This window comes from Chlorocebus sabaeus, chromosome 8 (assembly GCF_047675955.1).
Source record: "Chlorocebus sabaeus isolate Y175 chromosome 8, mChlSab1.0.hap1, whole genome shotgun sequence".
In the NCBI taxonomy this organism is placed as follows: domain Eukaryota; kingdom Metazoa; phylum Chordata; class Mammalia; order Primates; family Cercopithecidae; genus Chlorocebus; species Chlorocebus sabaeus.
The window spans coordinates 127,794,889-127,813,351 of NC_132911.1; the positions used below are offsets into that span (position 1 = coordinate 127,794,889).

At 40.4% G+C, this 18,463-nt stretch overlaps 1 protein-coding gene across 1 annotated transcript in view; it reads left to right on the forward strand.

Annotated features, from left to right (window-relative positions):
- The window catches only part of FER1L6 (fer-1 like family member 6), a 266,543-nt gene that overhangs the window by 159,110 nt on the left and 88,970 nt on the right, over positions 1-18,463 (forward strand). The window contains exons 14-18 of the mRNA XM_038000171.2: positions 1,162-1,282; positions 4,051-4,151; positions 8,228-8,318; positions 12,143-12,262; positions 14,005-14,157. Coding sequence (XP_037856099.2) covers positions 1,162-1,282; positions 4,051-4,151; positions 8,228-8,318; positions 12,143-12,262; positions 14,005-14,157 — 586 coding nt within the window. The remainder of the gene's footprint in view (positions 1-1,161; positions 1,283-4,050; positions 4,152-8,227; positions 8,319-12,142; positions 12,263-14,004; positions 14,158-18,463) is intronic.

The following is an 18,463-nucleotide window of genomic DNA, read 5'->3' on the forward strand; positions in this document are numbered from 1 at the left end:
AGTGGAATTGCTGAATCAAATGGTAGTTCTGCTTTTAGTTCTTTAAGACCTGAAACTATAAAAGTTCTAGAAGATAACATCAGAAAAACTCTTCTAGACATTGGCTTAGGCAAAGATATTATGACCAAGAACCCAAAAACAAATGCAACAAAAACAAAGATAAATAGGTGGGATTTAATTAAACTAAGGAGCTTTTGCACAGCAAAAGGAACAGTCAGAGTAAACAGACAACCCACAGAGTAGGAGAAAATCTTCACCATCTATACATGTGACAAAGGACAAATATCTAGAATCTACAAGGAACTCGAATTAGCAAGAAAAAAACAGTCTCATCAAAAAGTGGACTAAGGACATGAATAGACAGTTCTGAGAGGAAGATACGCAAATGACCAACAGACATATGAAAAGATGCTCAGCATCACTAATGATCAGGGAAGTGCCGATCAAAACCACAATGCTCAAAATGCACAAACACTCAAAATGCACAAATGCAAATCAAAACCACGATGCTCAAAATGCACAAAATGCAAAAATACTCAAAATGCACAAAACTACCTTACTCCTGCAAGAATGGCTATTACTAAAAAATAAAAAAATAATAGATGTTGGCATGAATGCGGTGAAAAGGGAACACTTCCATACTGCTGTTGGGAATGTAAACTAGTACAACCACTGTGGAATACATCTGTTACCTTGACTTTCACACATGCCTGGCACATAGTGACCAGAAAGGAAAAGTTACTTTTCTTCCCATTTTCCCTCTCTCATTTAAAATCATCCTCCTGCACTCCAGCCTGGGTGATGGAGCAAGACCTTGCCTTTTAAAAATTAATTACTTAATTAAATTAATTAAATAAAAATAAAACCATCCTTCTTGAAAAAGGCCTGCCTAAAAAAATCCTGTCCTCTAGTGATGGTTTCTAAGCTTTCTTCCAGTTCTGATGGTGGCTGTTAATACCTCTGCATTGTAGCCATCTAACTGTTCATTGTTCATTGCTCACAGGTCCCCAGTTATAGACTAAGGATGATGTTAAAAGTTTGATAGTTTTGTTACCATGCCTCCCGAGTCCTGCCCAGAACATACAAAACGTTAACATGTGACTGGGGTTGCCTGGAAAACACTGATTACCAGCTAGCTTCCAGACCTAATTGTTTTCACAGGAATTACAACTATTTGCCATTTGAGGCTAAGAAGCCCTGTGTCTACTTCGTCAGCTCTTGGGGAGACCAGACCTTCAGGCTGCACTGGTCCAACATGCTGGAGAAAATGGCAGACTTCCTGGTAGGTGACTCTGACAGGTGATGGATTAGAGGATTGGGAAGCTGGTCGGGGAAGGGATTTTTAAAATCCACCTAGTAGAGGATGTTGACCTCAGTTTAAATACAAACAAATGGGGGATGGTGCATTTGGAGGGCATGTGGATCCTACCATGCGTATCTAGGGGAATGAGATAACATTTTGTAAAATCCCTGGACTCGAATAAAACTACCTAAGTTCAAATCCCTGCCCTGCTTCTGGCTGTTATAGGATCTAGATATGGGCTGTTTTTCTAATCTCCAAAGGGCAGGAATTGACAACTTTCTCACAAAATTGATAGATCCTGGCTTCAACTAATAAAAATTCCTAAGTCCCTGGCACGGTGGACAACTACCTACAACATCAGACCCTGCCTGCCTCTACAGCCCCATCTTTCCTATGTTCTTCCTCCCTTACTTTGTTCCAACCACACTGGTCTCCTTTGAACATGTTGAAAAAGCCAAATTCCTTTAAGCCTCCCAGCTACCACCATGCCTTTTCCTCTGTTACTTTTCCCCTCTCTAGTCTTCTTGTAACCCAGCCAAATTCCAGGGTTTAGTTTCAGACTTCCTCAGGGAAGAGTGTGACACCTTCTACCCCCTTATCTTCTTACCTAACACCCTGTTTTGTTTTGTTTTGTTTTTGAGAAGGCAGTCTTGCTTTGTCACTCAGGCTGGAATGCAGTGGCATAATCACAGCTCACTGCAGCCTTGCCCTTCTGGGCTCAAGTAATCCTCCTGCCTCAGCCTCCCATGTAGCTGGGATCACAGGCATGTCCTACCACCCCTGGCTAATTTTTAAAATATTTTGTAGAGATGGAGTCTCACTGTGTTGCCCAGGATGGCCTGGAACTCCTAGGCAATCCTCCCACCTCAGCATCCCAAGTAGTTGGAACTACAGGTGCACGCATGCCACCATGCCTGAATTTTTTTTTTTTTTTTTTTTTTAAGACAGGATCTCACTATGTTACCCAGGCTGGTCTGGAATTCCTGGGCTTAAGCAATCCTCCTGCCTCGGCCTCCCAAATTGCTGGGGTGTTAGGCATGAGCCATTGTGCCTGGTCAACACCCTGTTCTTTTCCTTTGGACCGCTTATCATACTTTACAATACATTTGTGTGTTTCTTTGTTCAATAACTATTTGCCACTATTTCTGTGGCATTTAGCATAATGCCTGGCACCTGATAGGGGCTAAATAGTTATTCATAGAAATGTTTGAAAGTATTTCATACTGTAAACAGTGCCAATCAATATCCAATCAATGCTAGGTTTTCCCACCTCAGCCCCAGGAGGGAGAGAAAGCTGGGACCTCTGTTTCTCTGATATCTTGCTCCTTCCCTTTATAAATTCTTCTCTCCTACTCCCGTGCTCCCACTACTCTGTCCCACATGCCTTACCAGATCATCCTTGTCTTGACCCTCCTGTTCCACTAAAACCTATGCTAAGTCAAGAACAAATTTCTCTGTCCCATTTGCTTTATAATCCTTGTCTCCAAATTTGTAAAACAAAGTATTGTCTCTGATCATGGGGATTCCAGGCATCATGGAGATAAACTCTGAGAGTGGTCAGGAGACCTAGTCTGGGGTCACAGCACATGGAGGTCCCAGACTGTCTTGGTTAGGATGGTCTTACTTCTCCTTCAGACAGAACAGATCGTTTATCTCCAAGAGTCTTGACATTTTTCTCCAAGAGTCTTGACATGTATCTCCAAGAGTCTTGACAAAGCAAATCAGAATTTTTTTCCTAGAGGCCACAGTGACATTCATTTCTAATTCCTTTATCAATGTTGGCATCCCTGCCATGCTTGGCATATCATGGCTAACTACCATGAGAGACATAACTGAATGTTTACTAACTACCAGCGCTGTTTGAGGATATTCACCTCCCCCCCATAGTGTTGTAGGTGCGTTCTGTTATTATTCCATTCCACAGATAAAGAAATTGGGCATAAATGGATTAATTCACTTGTAAGTGATAGAGCCTGGATTTGAACCAAGGCAATCTGACTCTAGAACCCAAATCCTTAACTATGCCACAATGTTTCCTATTCTTATAGTGAAGGTGTAAAGAGGGGGAACATATGTCCCCAGGCACCAGACTTTGGGATATGGTAGAGAATACAGTTTCATAAATTCTAGCAAAGGCGTAGTAACACATATACTTCCCCTTAGGTGCCGTTTTCCTCCAGGTCACTAAATAGAATTCTAGAATTTAGTCCCAAAGGAAAAGTGTGATTATTAAGTATACAAGCATAGGGCCATTGCCATGTACAATCTGTCCCATTACGTGGCCCAAAACTCATGTAATCAGAAGAACAGGGAACCCTTTAATTTCAGGGATTATTCAATATGATTATATCCCTATGTAAAAAATTGACTTGAACATTACTTTTGAAGTTTTGGGTAATTATATCTAATTACTCTACATTGTTAGCTATTTCCCACATTATTAGGTTTCCCCAGAGAGTAGATTCTAAATAAATGGTACCCATTAGGGAATGGATCTATAACAGAAACAATGAGTTTGAACAGTATGGGAGAAGAATTGTATCTGGACCAATTCCACTTATTAAAAGAAAGGTTCAAAGTTAGAATGCAGTAGCATTTTCCAATTCAAGTACAAGAAAACTAGATAAATCTTCCTTCATTTCCAAAACAAAAAATTAGCTGTTCTTTCTAGTACATTACAATTAGTATCTCTACTACCAATCTCATTCCCACCGCCTCATCTCTCCACCTCTGTGGTTTGTTTTCAGGAAGAAAGTATAGAAGAAGTGAGAGATTTGATCAAGATTTCACAGGAGGCACCTGAAGAGAAAATGAAAACAGTGTTCAGTGACTTCATCAGTCAGAGCAGGTACCGGGAGAGACAGCCGGCATAGGCAGAGCTGAGCTTCTGTGGACTCAGCTTTTCATTACCTTGAGAGAGTAGTCAATTTCCTATGCATTCAAATGGGTGTTTTAGAGTGCTGTATCCATCTTAATTTTGTTCAGTAATTTCACTGGTACTTGTGGACTAACTACTGCTTCTTGACACTTAAACAACTGAAACATAAATCAAAGGTGGAAAAAGCAAAGGAAGACTTACTATAGAGACTCTGTAGGAAACAAGAAAAATGCTAGTAGTGTTAGTGCACCAGCATGGTGCTGTGCATGTGGTAGACACTCAGCAACTATGTGACACTTAGATGGTTAGAAGCATAAGCTATTAATATATAAAATACTATTGTTGGGCTGAGGGAAAACATCTCTTCTCTGAAGGCTCTCTGAAAATCAACTATTTTTAGTGAAATATACCATGCAGGCTCACTGAATAGTATATTTCAATATACTATTATAGGGGCTGAGGGAAAACCTTCCCTCCCCTCTCTGAAGGCTCACTGAAAATCGACTGACAAAGTAGATTAATAGGAGAAAAGGCATGCAAATGTATTAACGTGCACAGGGGAGAATCACAGAGTGATTACTCAATTACCCAGTGCAGTACAGAAGCTTATATATCCTTTTTCAGATGGGATGGGGGAGATGGAGAATCTAGACATTTCTTTTGAGGGACAGTAAATCATTAGGAAGAATGAATGGACCAGGGAGATGGGAGGCCAACCTTAGGGGAAGGTGAGGGATGAAGCTGCACAGGAACACAGGTTGTCTTATTTTTTATACAAAGTCCCCCAGGTAATCTCTTGGAGCTGTCCTTAGAAGAACAGATGCAAAGTCTTTCTGGGCAGGTGATGATTCCAGTCTCTTCTCTGTTAGTTGATCTTTCCTGGTTATTTGATGAGATCTCTAGGGAGGCGGAATCTTCAGACAATCACTTTTAAGCTTTCTTAGTCTGATAGGAAAATGTAAAGAGTCTCTCCTGGTGCTTCGGAAAAGAGGATCAGAGAGACAGGGAGACATGGAAAAGGTCAGAGAGAAACCCTGGTTCTGAGGCTTATTTCTGAGGCCTTCCAATTTTCAAAGCACTCGGCATGATGAAGCACCATATTTTAGGGAATTGTTTTCTGTGTTCCAACACAATTTAATGAAAATTTTATACAACATATTGAATACCAATTAGTAACCCTTATTCTAGAGGTCAGACAATATAATAAAAGATAAAAAATATGCTATATAGTTAATTATCTTCTACTGAGAAACAAATTTCCCCAAAACTCAGTGGCTTAACACCATAGTTATTATCTCACTGTTTCTGTGGACCAGGGGGCCGGGTGTGGCTCAGCTGGGTCCTTTGGGTCAGAGTCTCTTCCCCGGCTACAGTCATATTAAGGCTCCACTGGAATGGATTCACTTCCAAGATCACTCATGTGGTCATTTGCAGAATTCAGTTTTTCATGGGCCATTGGGCTGAGGACTTCAATTTCTCACTAGCTGTTGCCTTGCCATGTGAGCCTCTCTAAGCTGCCTCTCATGACAGAGCAGCTGGCTTCATTCGAGCCAGCAAGCACAAAGAGTTGGAGAGAACATCCCAGCAAGACAGCAGTCAGAGTCTCCCATGCCTAGTCTTGGAAGTGACAGCCCATCACTCTTGACTATTCTCTTAGAAGCAAGGCACTAGGCCCAGCCCATCTTCAAAGGGAGGAGATTACACAGTAACATGAATCGAAGGAGGTGGGACTCGCTGGAGCCGTCTTAGAGGCTGCTGACACTTTAAGGAAACAACTTGGACTAACCCTTGAAATCAACTAGGTTAAGATTTGAGCAAATATGAGAACTTGTCATAATGGAACAATGGAACTAATGGAAAGGGAGTGGAGATTCATCTGATAAAAGGCAGGGAGTAGCTAAATTCTGGTGTTCAGCTTTTTAAGTTCTGCCTCCCCAATCTCTCAACTACTCAATAATTTTTACTTTACAAAAAAAAAGGAAAGCAAATAAATAGTTTTTATTTCTTGTTTTTCATTATAAAACATATATACACACACACATACAGAAACACACACACACTAGTGCTACTGCTGTTGTGAGCTGTTTAGTGTCACCTGCAGTTCCCTTTAAGCATTTGAAAAAGCTTTGCATAGCTCACAATGCATACTTTTAGAAACTGTTTATGAGCAAATTAATAGCTCAATAACTTCTCTATGTTAGGGGATTACTTGGGATGACAGTTAATCATTCACCCTTTTTCAAGTTTATAACGAACTGAAAAAATATTAGAAGAAGACAGAGATCAAAATGTTTTATAATTGGAAAAGCTGGATTTGAGAAAGCAGCTTGGACCTGAGGTCAAGGCAAGCTTCCCGTCCCCCCAGCCTGTTCATGGCCAAGCAGCTCGACAGGGCTTCTCCCTCCATCTCGCCCTTGCCCCTCACAGGGACAGGGCACTTGCCGTGTGACACGTGAAGGAAGGGGAGTGTTCACAGCCAGCAGGCAGGCTGGGTCTGAAAGATGAAGAATGAAGAGAAACATGTGCCATGGTCATTAACCCCAATTTTAACGAGGAAACAAATTATTTCTCCCTGTGGGGAAAGGAAAGGGATCAGAAGTGATCATGTCTACCTGCACTGATCCATTCTGGAGAGTGACATGGAATTCCTTCTGCCACAAGAAAAGGCAGGAACTGGGGCAACAAGATTCCCTCTTCAAAATATAATCCTTTTTATTCTTTTTAAAAATTTAAAGAAAAGGTAGTGTTACTAGTGTGTCCAAGGAGGATTTCTGGTGAGACTTCCAACCGCCAGTGGGTAGAGTCTGGTATGGGACCTTGTCCTAGGTGGTGCGGCATCTTAGATTTTTCTTTTTGTTTCCTTTAGAATTGATTTTTTTCATCAGAAGTGCTCATCATTGAAATGATCATGCTCATCATTTAAAAAAACCCAAATATATCAAGTATGAAAGTTCTTCTCAATTCTCTCTCCAATGAGAAGAGTTTGATTTGTCCTCCTGGACTTTTTTCTGTGCATTTGGAAACATGCATCCTCATGTACACACTCATAAAATAACACATTTCTTCACAAATGATATCACACATTTGCTCAGCAGGTTGCCTTTTCATTCAGCAAAATATCACAGGCATCTTTCTACAGGTGCACATAATAGATATCCTGAATATTCAATTGCTTTTATGTGCCATGATATATTTAGTCCCTAATGACATTTAAGTTGTTCCCACTTATTTTGCTACTATGAACAGTGCTACAATACATATGATTGTGTAAACATAATCTTAAGGGTAAGAATTCTAGCATAATTTACTCTAATTTTGAATCAAATTTAAATTTTGATAGGTGCTATCAAGTAGCCTCTAAAACACTGTAAGAATCTACACCCACCTTCAATAAAGTAGAAGAGTAACTATCTCCCAACATCTTCACCAACCTTGAATATTATTCATTTTTATAGGTAAAATGGTATTGATTTTAATTTGCATTTAAGTTATCACTAGTAAGGAAAATATCTTATTTTCCCAAGCGTTTAGTCCATTTACATTTTTCTTCTTGAATTGCATTCACAATCTTTACTATTTTCCTTTTGAATACATGTTTAACTTCATCTCCAAAAAATGTTACTACTCAGTCTTTCCTATTGTTTTTAAATGGTAGGGATACATCTAAGTATTGAATCTAAAATATTTGTTTTACATACAACTTTTCAGGAAACTTTTGGTGTGTGTTAAATTTGTAAGATGAAGAAAAACAGCATTTTGTGGGTTTTGTTATGAATTTTTATAGCAATCACAATGGATTGTACTGAAAGTAAGTGGAAAAAACATCTGTTCCCCAAAACTAATGTTGGGTCTGGGCATCATTTCCAGTTCTCATTTTGTCTCTTGGAAAAGTTAATACATTGTGGCTTAATCCTAAATTAAAAATATTGGTTTTATGGCTTCAAAAGCTTTCCAATGTATTGCAGAAATGATATTTGCAAACCTCTAGAATTATATAAATGGATTTTCACTAAGTAGGTTTCAAAATTGTTATTCTTTTCTTACAGTGCCTTTATCTCTGAAGCAGAAAAAAAGCCCAAGATGTTGAACCAAACCACTTTAGATAAGAAGCGACTTACGCTCTGTTGGCAGGAGCTGGTATGTGAAAATCTATTTATACTTTGTGGACAGAGTTAAAAATAAACCTCACGGATGAGGCATAGTTCACAGACCAAATGAGGATAAGGTTTAAAGGTCATACATTTTTGGGATGCAGAGACAAGAGTGAGAAGGGAACATTTGTTAAGTTGGAAAGAAATGAACATTTATTGAAGGTTTATAAGGATGAACTAGAAGCCCACTGGTCCTACTTCCTATTCTGATGGAGAATAGGTGCCCTCTAGCTCATTTTCTTGACCTTCATATTTTGTTAAAGGCAGTAGACTTGCTTGGCCCTGTGCCCCACAAGCCAAGAGATCAAAAGAAATAACTGTGCTCCTTGACTTCAGGTTCTTCCTATTGAGAATTGTGTTAAAATTTGTAAGTGCTTCTTGAGAACAGGTCAGGAGTTGATATCCCTCTGTGTCCTGGGAACCTGCATGTACTAGGTGCCTAATAGTTGCCCAGTTCTTCTTTAATGACTGGTGACTAGAATTGCCAGACCAAGTCAGGCCCTGGATTATCTCAATTGGAAATGTCAGTTCCAGCAAGGGCACCAAGGGACATTTCATGTGAGGCCAGGATAATTCTGCAAAGAAAGCTTACTCAGTGCTTGACTTCTCAGGGACATTTTAAAGTATGAGTGGGGCTCAGAGAGATTAAATGACTTTTTCTAAAGATCACAGCTAGTTAACTGTAGTCCAAAAACTAAAACCCAGGTCTCCTAACTCCTCATCCATCCTTCTTCCCAGAATGCTGCTTTTCTGTCCTCTGGAACATTTCAGGGAGGCTAGATTCCCACCATCAATAAGACCTTCTTCCTATGCTGGCTTTTTTCAGCACCTCTGGCTGAAGTGCTATCTCTGCAGCTTCCCTCTGCTCCATGTTTTCTGCAGAGTTCTGTCTTCACATTGTCTAACAGCCCTTAGCCTGATTATTTCAATATCTTTTTTAGTGGCCTAGGTCTCCCTCCTCATCTCTAGACCTGCATTTCCAGCCTCCTAGTGGGCATCTCCATGCTTATATCACCTCAACCTCTGTGTATCCTACTGAGCCCATCACCTTATCTCAACTTGTTCAACATCCTGCCTTGGTACCACCAGCTAGACTGACTGCTCAGACAAGAAGGCTAAGCTTCAACATTGGCTCTTTGTCTCTCACCTTAAGTAGCCATTTGAATACTAGGTCCTGTAGATTCTGCCTCTTAGTGACTCTGGAATGAACTCCACTTCTTCATCTTCAGAGTCACTGCCTAAACTGAGTTTCTTAGCATCTCTGTTCTAGAGTATTGCAAAAGTCTTCCTCTAATCCATCTTCCATATCACAACCAGCATGATCTTTCTAAAACACAAGCCTGATTAGATCATTATTCAAAAAAATCATTGGATTCTCTCAATCATTCATAGGATAAAGTCTAAATCCCTTTTGCATGATATATTGGGCTGTTTAATGTCTGGCCCCAACCTAGCATCCCAGCCTTATCCCTCTTTAGTTTGTTCCCGTGTGTCTATGCTCTGACAATTTTGAATCCTCGATGATTATGTATATTCACACGTAACTGTTCCCTCTGTCTTCTTACTCTCTGATGAATTCTATTCACATATTAAAATTCAGCTCAAATGTCATACTCTCCAGGTAACCAGCTTTGCCCCTGTCTAGTACCACAGTGCTTCATACATTTTAATTATGTGCATGTATTGTTTTCACCTCACCAAACTGTCAATGTCTTGGGGAAATGAAGCATTATTTCTTCTCTCTGTCCCAGACCTGGGCTCCAAGCATAGTGCCTGGTAGATAACAGGTATGCATTTCTTCCAGTCAACATTAGCAGAGGCTTCCTACGTGCCACACACTCCTCTAGATGCTGGGAACAAAGCTAGAAGAACTTGGTGCTTGTCCTTGAAGAATTTCTAGATTGAGTAGTTCATTCATTCCATAAACATTTATTTAACACCTATGTGCCAGAAACTCTGTTAGACACTGAGCATACAATAAGGACAAGACAGAGGAGGTCCTTGTCCTGCTGAAGTTTACACATTAATGGTTAAGATAGAAGATAGACAGGTAAACAGAAAATACATAAAAATTATTACAGATTGTGATTCAAAAGGAAATTCTAAAAAGCCACAAGGATCAGGAAAACATGGGGGCATATGATGCAGTGGTGACATTTAAGTTGAGGCCTTAAAGATGAGAAGAAACCAGCCATGTAGAGACTAGGAAGAACATTTGAGCAAGAGGAAACACCAAGCATACCAGCTAATATGGTTTGGCTGTGTCTCCACCCAAATCTCATCTTGAACTCTCACGTGTTGTGGGAGGGATCTGCTGGGAGGTAATTGAATCATGGGGGCAGGTCTTTCCCATGCTGTTGTCATGATAGTGAATAAGTCTCATGAGATCTGATGGTTTATAAAGGGTAGTTTCCCTGCACAAACTCTCTTTCTTTGCCTGCCACCACCCACGTAAGACGTGGCTTGCTTCTCCTTGCCTTCCACCATGATTTTCCCCATGAGGCCTCCCCAGCCATGTAGAACTGTGAGTTCGCTATTAAACCTCTTTCCTTTATAAATTACCCAGTCTCGGGTATGTCTTTATTAGCAGCATGAGAAAAGACTAATACACCAGCTTTAGGATGGAGAAAGTTTGTCATGTTCTAGGGCTTCTGAGGACCAGTATGCCTGAGGCACAGTGAGCGAGGAAGGAATATTATAAGATGAAGCAGACAGTGGCAGGGCCAACTCACACAGGGTCTTAGAAGTCACTGTAAATACTTTTTTCCTAAGCACATAAATGTGAGCTGAACAAATGAATCAAACTCTTTTGGGTTTTCCAACCACTTACACTGAACTTTCTGGCAGCATTTCTCATATGATGTCTTCTTGGTCTGAAAGCAGCCACCATACCTCCGGGAAGAGGTGGTGAGTGCAGTGGTTAAGCACCGGACTCTGGATGTAGCTGGGGGTCAGCTCTGGCTCTGCCGTTCAGTAGCTGCATTATTGCTTCCTCAGCTGTAAAATGGGAATAATAGAACTTACCTCATAAGGCTGTTATGAGGAGTAACAAAGGATTAATACAGTGGTTAGAATATTGCCTGGCACAGAGGAACATCTCAGTACACCTTAGGCTGCTATTATCGTAGTTGTTGTTGTTGTTAAAGATCAGAAAGCCTCTGTTCTCACACTGCTAATAAAGACATACCCAAGACTGGGTAATTATAAAGGAAAGAGGTTTAATTGACGCACAGTTCCACATGGCTAGGAGGCCATGGTGGCCGCCAGTCATGGTGGAAGGCAAGAAGGAGCAAATCATATCTTACATGGTGGCAGGCAAGAGAAGTGCCAAGCAAAAGGGGGAAAAGCTTCTTATAAAACCATCAGATATCGTGAGAACTTTACTCACTATCACGAGAACAGCATGAGGGTAAACGCCTCCATGATTAAATTACCTCCCACCAGGTCCCTCCCATGATATGTGGGGATTATGGGAATTACAGTTCAAGATGAAATTTGGATGGGACACAGCCAAACCATATCAACTTAGATTCAGGTGCTGGTTAATAAGCCATGTGACCTTGATAAGCCTGTGGCCTTTCTGGGCCTCAGCTTCTCATCTGTCAAGCGGAGGTGAGATGATATTACTGCCTCCATAATCCTGTGAAGTTTCCACTAAGGTGGCAGCATGCACGGCGGCAGACCCTGGAACAGTCCACGTGAGTGGCTTAGTGTGGAGCTCACCAGGACCCTCACACCTCTTCAGCAACAGGATACTGCTTGTTGTCCAGATCTCTAGAAAGACCTACACTGACTCTTGTCTTGTTTTAGGAAGCAATGTGCAAGGAGGCCAAGGGGATCATTCAGCAGCAGAAGAAAAAGTTACCTCTTGATGAAATGATTCACGAAGCCCAAAACTTTGTGGAAAAAATCCGCTTTCTTGTTGACGAGGTAACTGACTCTAAAGGCAAACCTCATTTGGAAGGTTAGACTGAATGTCTTCCAAGGAGGTTTGAACGGTTGGTACGGGTGAAATATGAATCAATGTTTTTCTCCCCAGCCCTAGTGGGCTGCGCAGGCACTCCTAGTTTAGAGAAGAGATTTTTAAATTAAACCAAAAATGTACAGCTTTATTGATTTTTAAAAAAAAAAAAAAAAACCTGAGCATTCAGCAAAGTAAAAGGCACATTTGCTAATGGGCTTGGGTGAAGTCAACATATGCACCGGGAACTTTGATAGGTTTTCAACTGTAAAAGGATTTAAATTCGTGCCCAGTAAAGGGTACGGCAGCTTCTCATTTTAAAGTTAGTTGTAAACAGTGTCTTCTGGTGACTTCTAGAATGACCTGTTTAAAAAGAGCCCTCATATTTGCATCTGTCAGATACTGACATTCGTTCTTGAAGCCTGCAAATGTGTAGAAACTTCTAAAACAGGGTTTTTTTGTGGAAAGATTTCAGGGAGAGAGATTTACTGCTTCTGTTTTTCTTGAAAATTGCAGTTCTTATTGCAAATCAGTCATTCCCTGGAGGCATATTACTCGGTGAGACAAGCAGTCAGTAGACATAGGAATTTGAATAAGCACTCAGAAGAGAGAAGGGATGCCCTCTTCGGGGATTAGTTACACCTGATCACTAGGGATTGGAAACACAGAGCATCTGCTTCCAGTCCAGGAATGTCAAAGCCTTGTTTATAACAATATACCTCTTTTTGTTTTGAGAATTTCGTTTGTTCAGAAATGTGCATTTCAAACATTTACAACATAATGGGCCACTTGGCATGGAATTCTACTCTTCCTATCTTGATTAATTCAACTTTAAAGTCTAATTTCCTGTGCAATTTAGCTGAGTTCCTGCTGAATAACCACTTAAACTGGAAATAAAATATTTTGCAATCATATTATAGGTACACAGTTCCTTGTAGAAATATTTGCCTAAGAGCAAGTGTAAGTAAAGTCATTCAAAGACATTCATAGATTTTTGTTTTTGTTGTTTCATTTGAATATTCTGGAAATGTTATCTGGCTCTGAGGAGTGCTTAAAACTAAATCATTATTACAAGATTGGAAAAAATCCATGGGTAGTTGTGCAAAAGTGTTTGTCCTGCAGATGGAGAAAAGTAGGCTACCAAAGACGCCAAATCACAAGTCCGACTTGCATGTTCTCATATGGGCAATTTGACACGTGGGTTTGTATGCGCTTTTTTTATTTTTTGGGATGGAGTCTCGCTCTGTTGCCCAGGCTGGAGTGCAATGGCATGATTTGGCTCACTGCAACCTCCTCCGCCTCCTGGGTTCAAGCTATTCTTCTGCCTCAGCCTCCTCAGTAGCTGGAACTATAGGCGAGTGCCACTACCCCTGGCTAATTTTTGTATTTTTAGTAGAGACATGGTTTCACCATATTGACCAGGATGGTCTCGAACTCCTGACCTCATGATCCACCCGCTTTGGCCTCCCGAAGTGCTGGGATTACAGGTGTGAGCCAGCATGCCCGGCTGTATGCACTTTTAATTCATGACCTAAATAAGGCTTTCTCTTCTCTAGGAAACTGTGCTTAATTTGCCTGATGGCATAGATGTTTCAGTGCCTAGATGGTGTCAGTCACAGCATTTGTTTTGTCGAAGAGGGACTGTTTCCGGATAGCAGAACTCTGCAAGTGCATTTGTTCGGTACCAACCTTTCAAATCCCATTCCCACAGCCCCAGCACACTATCCCTGATGTTTTCATCTGGATGCTCAGCAACAACAGGAGAGTGGCCTACGCCCGCATTGCCTCCAAAGACCTCCTCTATTCCCCGGTCACGGGGCAGATGGGCAAACACTGCGGCAAGATCAAAACTCACTTCCTCAAAGTAAGTGTGCAGTATTGTAACTAAAAGAAGGGAGATTTCTGTTTCTCTAGGGTGGCTCAGACTTTCTAGTGTGTGTCCATGGCTCTCACCGTTCCCCAGTGCTTTCAAAGGTAGGAGGACAACTAATACATCTTGGTGTCTCTTGGTTCAAATTGCAATTCAGTAGACCACTTTTAGGTGGAATTCTTTCAAATTTTTTAACTGTTACATCACCAGACACACATAAGTTTCTTTTTTAATCTAATGGGTTACTTTAATTTTTACCTTTTTGATTGCTAGTATTAATAACAATTAACCTTAAGGTTTTTTTTTTTCCTCCCCGAGATGATGGTGTCTTGCACTGTCACCAGGACTAGAGTGCAGTGGTGTGACCTTGGCTCACTGCAACCTCTGCCTCCCAGATTCAAGTGTTCTCCTGCCTCAGTCTTCCAAGGAGCTGGGATTACAGATGCCCGCCACCAAGCCCAGCTAATTTTTTGTATTTTTAGTAGAGATGGGGTTTCACTATGTTGGCCAGGCTGGTCTCAAATTCCTGACCTCGTGATCCACCTGCCTCAGCCTCCCCGAGTGCTGGGATTACAAGCATGAGCCACTGTTCCTGGCCAAAATTTTTTTTTTTTTTTTCAATTTCAATAGCTTTAGGAGTACAAGTGGTTTGTGATTACATGGATAAGTTGAATAGTGGTGAAATCCAGAATTTCAGTGCAACTGTCCCCTGAGTAGTGTACAATGTATGAATGGGTAGTTTTTGTCCCTCATCCCCATCCTACCCTCCCCCTTTCTGAGTTTTCAGTGTCCATTATACCACTCTGTATGACTTTTCATACTCATAGCTTAGTTCCTGCACGTAAGTGAGAACATACAGTATTTGGTTTTCCATTCTTGAGTTACTTAGAATAAATAATGGCCTCTACCTCTATTCAAGTTGCTGCAAAAGACATTATTTCATCCTTTTTTTTATGGCTGAGTCCATGGTGTGTGTGTGTGTGTGTGTGTGTGTGTGTGTGTGTATATATATATCTCACATTTTCTTAATCCAGTCATCAGGTGATGGACACTTAGGTGTTGATTCCATACCTTTGCAATTTTGAATTGTGCTACAATAAACATATATGTGCTGGTGCCTTTGTGAACTTTTTCTTTGGGTAGATACCCAGTAGCGGGTAGTGGGCTTGCTGGGTTGAATGGTAGATCTACTTTTAGTTCTTTGAGAAATCTCTATACTGTTTTCCATAGAGATTGTGCTAATTTACAGTCCCATCAGCAGTATAAAAGTGTTCCTTTTTAGCTGCATCCATGCCAACATCTACTGTTTTTTTGACTTTTTAATAATGGCCATTCTGGCTGGGGTAATGTGGTATCTCAATCATTGTTTTAATTTGCATTTCCCTGATGATTAGTGATGTTGAGCATTTTTTTTTTTTTCATATATCTCTTGGCCATTTGTATATCTTCTTTGGGGAGATAGTTATTCATGTCTTTTACCCACTTTTTAATGAAATTATTTCTTTTTTTCATGTTGATTTGTTTGAGTTCCTTGTAGATTCTGGATATTAGTCCTTTACGGGACATATAATTTGCAAATCTTTCCTCCCATTCTGTAGGTTTCTGTTTACTCTGATGGTTCTTTGGCTGTGCAGAAGCTTTTTAGTTTAATTAGGTACCATTTATTTTTGTTTTTGTTGCATTTGTTTTTGGTGTCTTAGTCATAAATTCTTTGCCAGAAGAGTTTTTTCTAGGTTTTCTTCTAGAGGTTTTATGGTTTCAGGTCTCAGATTTAAGTCTTTAATCCATCTTGAGTTAATTTTTTGTATCTGGTGAGAAATAGAGATCCAGGCCGGGCGCGGTGGCTCAAGCCTGTAATCCCAGCACTTCGGGAGGCTGAGACGGGCAGATCACGAGGTCAGGAGATCGAGACCATCCTGGCTAACACGGTGAAACCCTGTCTCTACTAAAAAATACAAAAAACTAGCCGGACGAGGTGGCGGGCGCCTGTAGTCCCAGCTACTCGGGAGGCTGAGGCCGGAGAATGGCGTGAACCCAGGAGGTGGAGCTTGCAGTGAGCTGAGATCGCACCACTGCACTCCAGCCTGGGTGACAGAGCAAGACTACATCTCAAAAAAAAAAAAAAAAAAAAAAAAAAGAAAGAAAAGAAAAGAAATAGAGATCCAGGTTCATTCTTCTACAGGTGGCTATCTTGTTTCCCCAGTACCATTTATTGATAAGGCATCCTTTCTCCAATTTGTGTTTTTGTATGCTTTACTGAAGACCAATTGGTTATAAATATTTGACTTCATTTCTAGGTTGTCTATTCTATTCCACTGGCCTATATATCTACTTTTATACCAGTACCATGTTATTTTGGTAACTATAGCCTTGTATAATTTGAAGTTAGGTAATGTGATGCCTCTAGATTTGTTCTTTTTGCTTAGGATTGCTTTGGCAATTTGGGCTCTTCTTTGGCTCCATATGAATTTTAGGATAGTTTTTTCTAATTCTGCAAAAAATGATGTTGGTATCTTGATAGGAGGGGCATTGAATCTGTTGATTGTTTGGGGCAGTATGTTTATTTTCATGATATTGATTCTTCCAATCCATGAGCATTGGAGGTATTTGCATTTGTTTGTGTCATCTATGATTTCTTAGAATAAATGTTTTTCTATCAGTTTCCTCACTACTTTTTCACTTGTGTAATTTGTCCATGGCATCTTCTCACATGAGTTAATCTGTATTTTAAAATAGCTTCAAAGAAAACTATAAGAAGGACAGAACAGCTAGTTCAGGATTCCTTGTGACTTTAAGTTGTAAAAATATAAAATTTTCAACTTGGGGGTCCCTCACCCTTTATCAAGACAGAGTCCCCTGATGCCTTCTGAGTGGGTCCTTAAAGACATGTATCTCTGGACAGATTCTACTGTCTCTAACTCAAGATTTGAGCTTTGCTTGGAGGCCCTGGGTATTTTACCTCCCCTCCAAATACATTTTTATCCCAGTAAGTAGAAATGAATGAATAAGAGGAAAATGTGTCCAAAGTCTTTACCCCCACCAGCAACTGATGAGTACAAGTTGACTGATTAACTTTTCCTAACCTATAGCTAACTGTCCTCCCAATATCAGTTCTGGTTTCTTGCTATAAAATAATTATTCCTTTACTAACTCAAGGAGGGAGAAAATGTTCAAAAGCATGCCATAGAGGAACAGGTAGAGATAGCAATTCTTAGCTGAGAAGATTTGACAGCACGAGAGAGTAGTTTCAGTGTTTTGGGGGCTAGTACATAGATGGAGGGGGAGGTATAGGGGAGAGAGAGACCCAGCAGGTAAAAATCAGGCCCTACAAAGACATTAAAGGGAAATAGTTTCCTAAATGGAAGTCCATAATGCATTCCTCATCCTTAGAGGTGTTAGCACACCCTAAGCAATTATTTGATACAAACATGGCAGCAGGCAGCTAAATTAAATAGCCTCTAAGTGCCGTCCAATCTCAAGAGTTTACTGTAGATGTGATCGTTGAATGTTGCAGACAGAAGGGCCCTATTATTAAGCATGAGAGGCAGTGTGGGATAATGGTTTAAAGCATGGGCTTTGAAATAAGGTGATTTTGGTCTGGAATTTGTATGAGATCACTAGGGCTACTGTAACAAAGTAGCATAAACTGACTGGCTTAAACAACAGAAACGTATTATCTCATGGTTCTAAAGGTTAGAATTCCTAGGTCAAGGTGTTGGCAGGGCCATGTTCCCTTGAAGTTGTTAGGGAGGAGCATGTTCCAGGCCTCTCCTCTAGCTTCTGGTTGGTTGCACGGCTTTTACTAGAATGGCGCCAATCTCCATATGACATTCTTCCTCTGTGTCTATTTCTTCATCTGACATTCTTTTTCTGACTCCAGTCATATGGGATTAGGGACCTACCCTACTGCAGTACAATGTAATTTTAACTTAACTAATTATGTCTACATTGACCCTATTTCCAAATAAAGTCATATTTTGGGTTTTGGGGATTAGAACTTCAACATATAAATTTTGTGGTACCACAATTAAACCCATAACAGAATTCCAGAGCCAATATATACTAGTTGTATGACCTTGGGCAACTTAATGTTCTTCAACCTTCAAATGGATAAAAAATGTTCATCCTATTTTTCATTCATGAAATGGAGATTATTGTGAGGAACAAGTGAATAAATGCAAGTAAATAACATGTAGTTGTGCCTCACAGAATAATCACTCAATAAATGCTAGCATTCGAACAGCTAGACATCCACATTCCAAGAGGACGTTGCTGTAATTATGTCCCCCTCATATCCAGC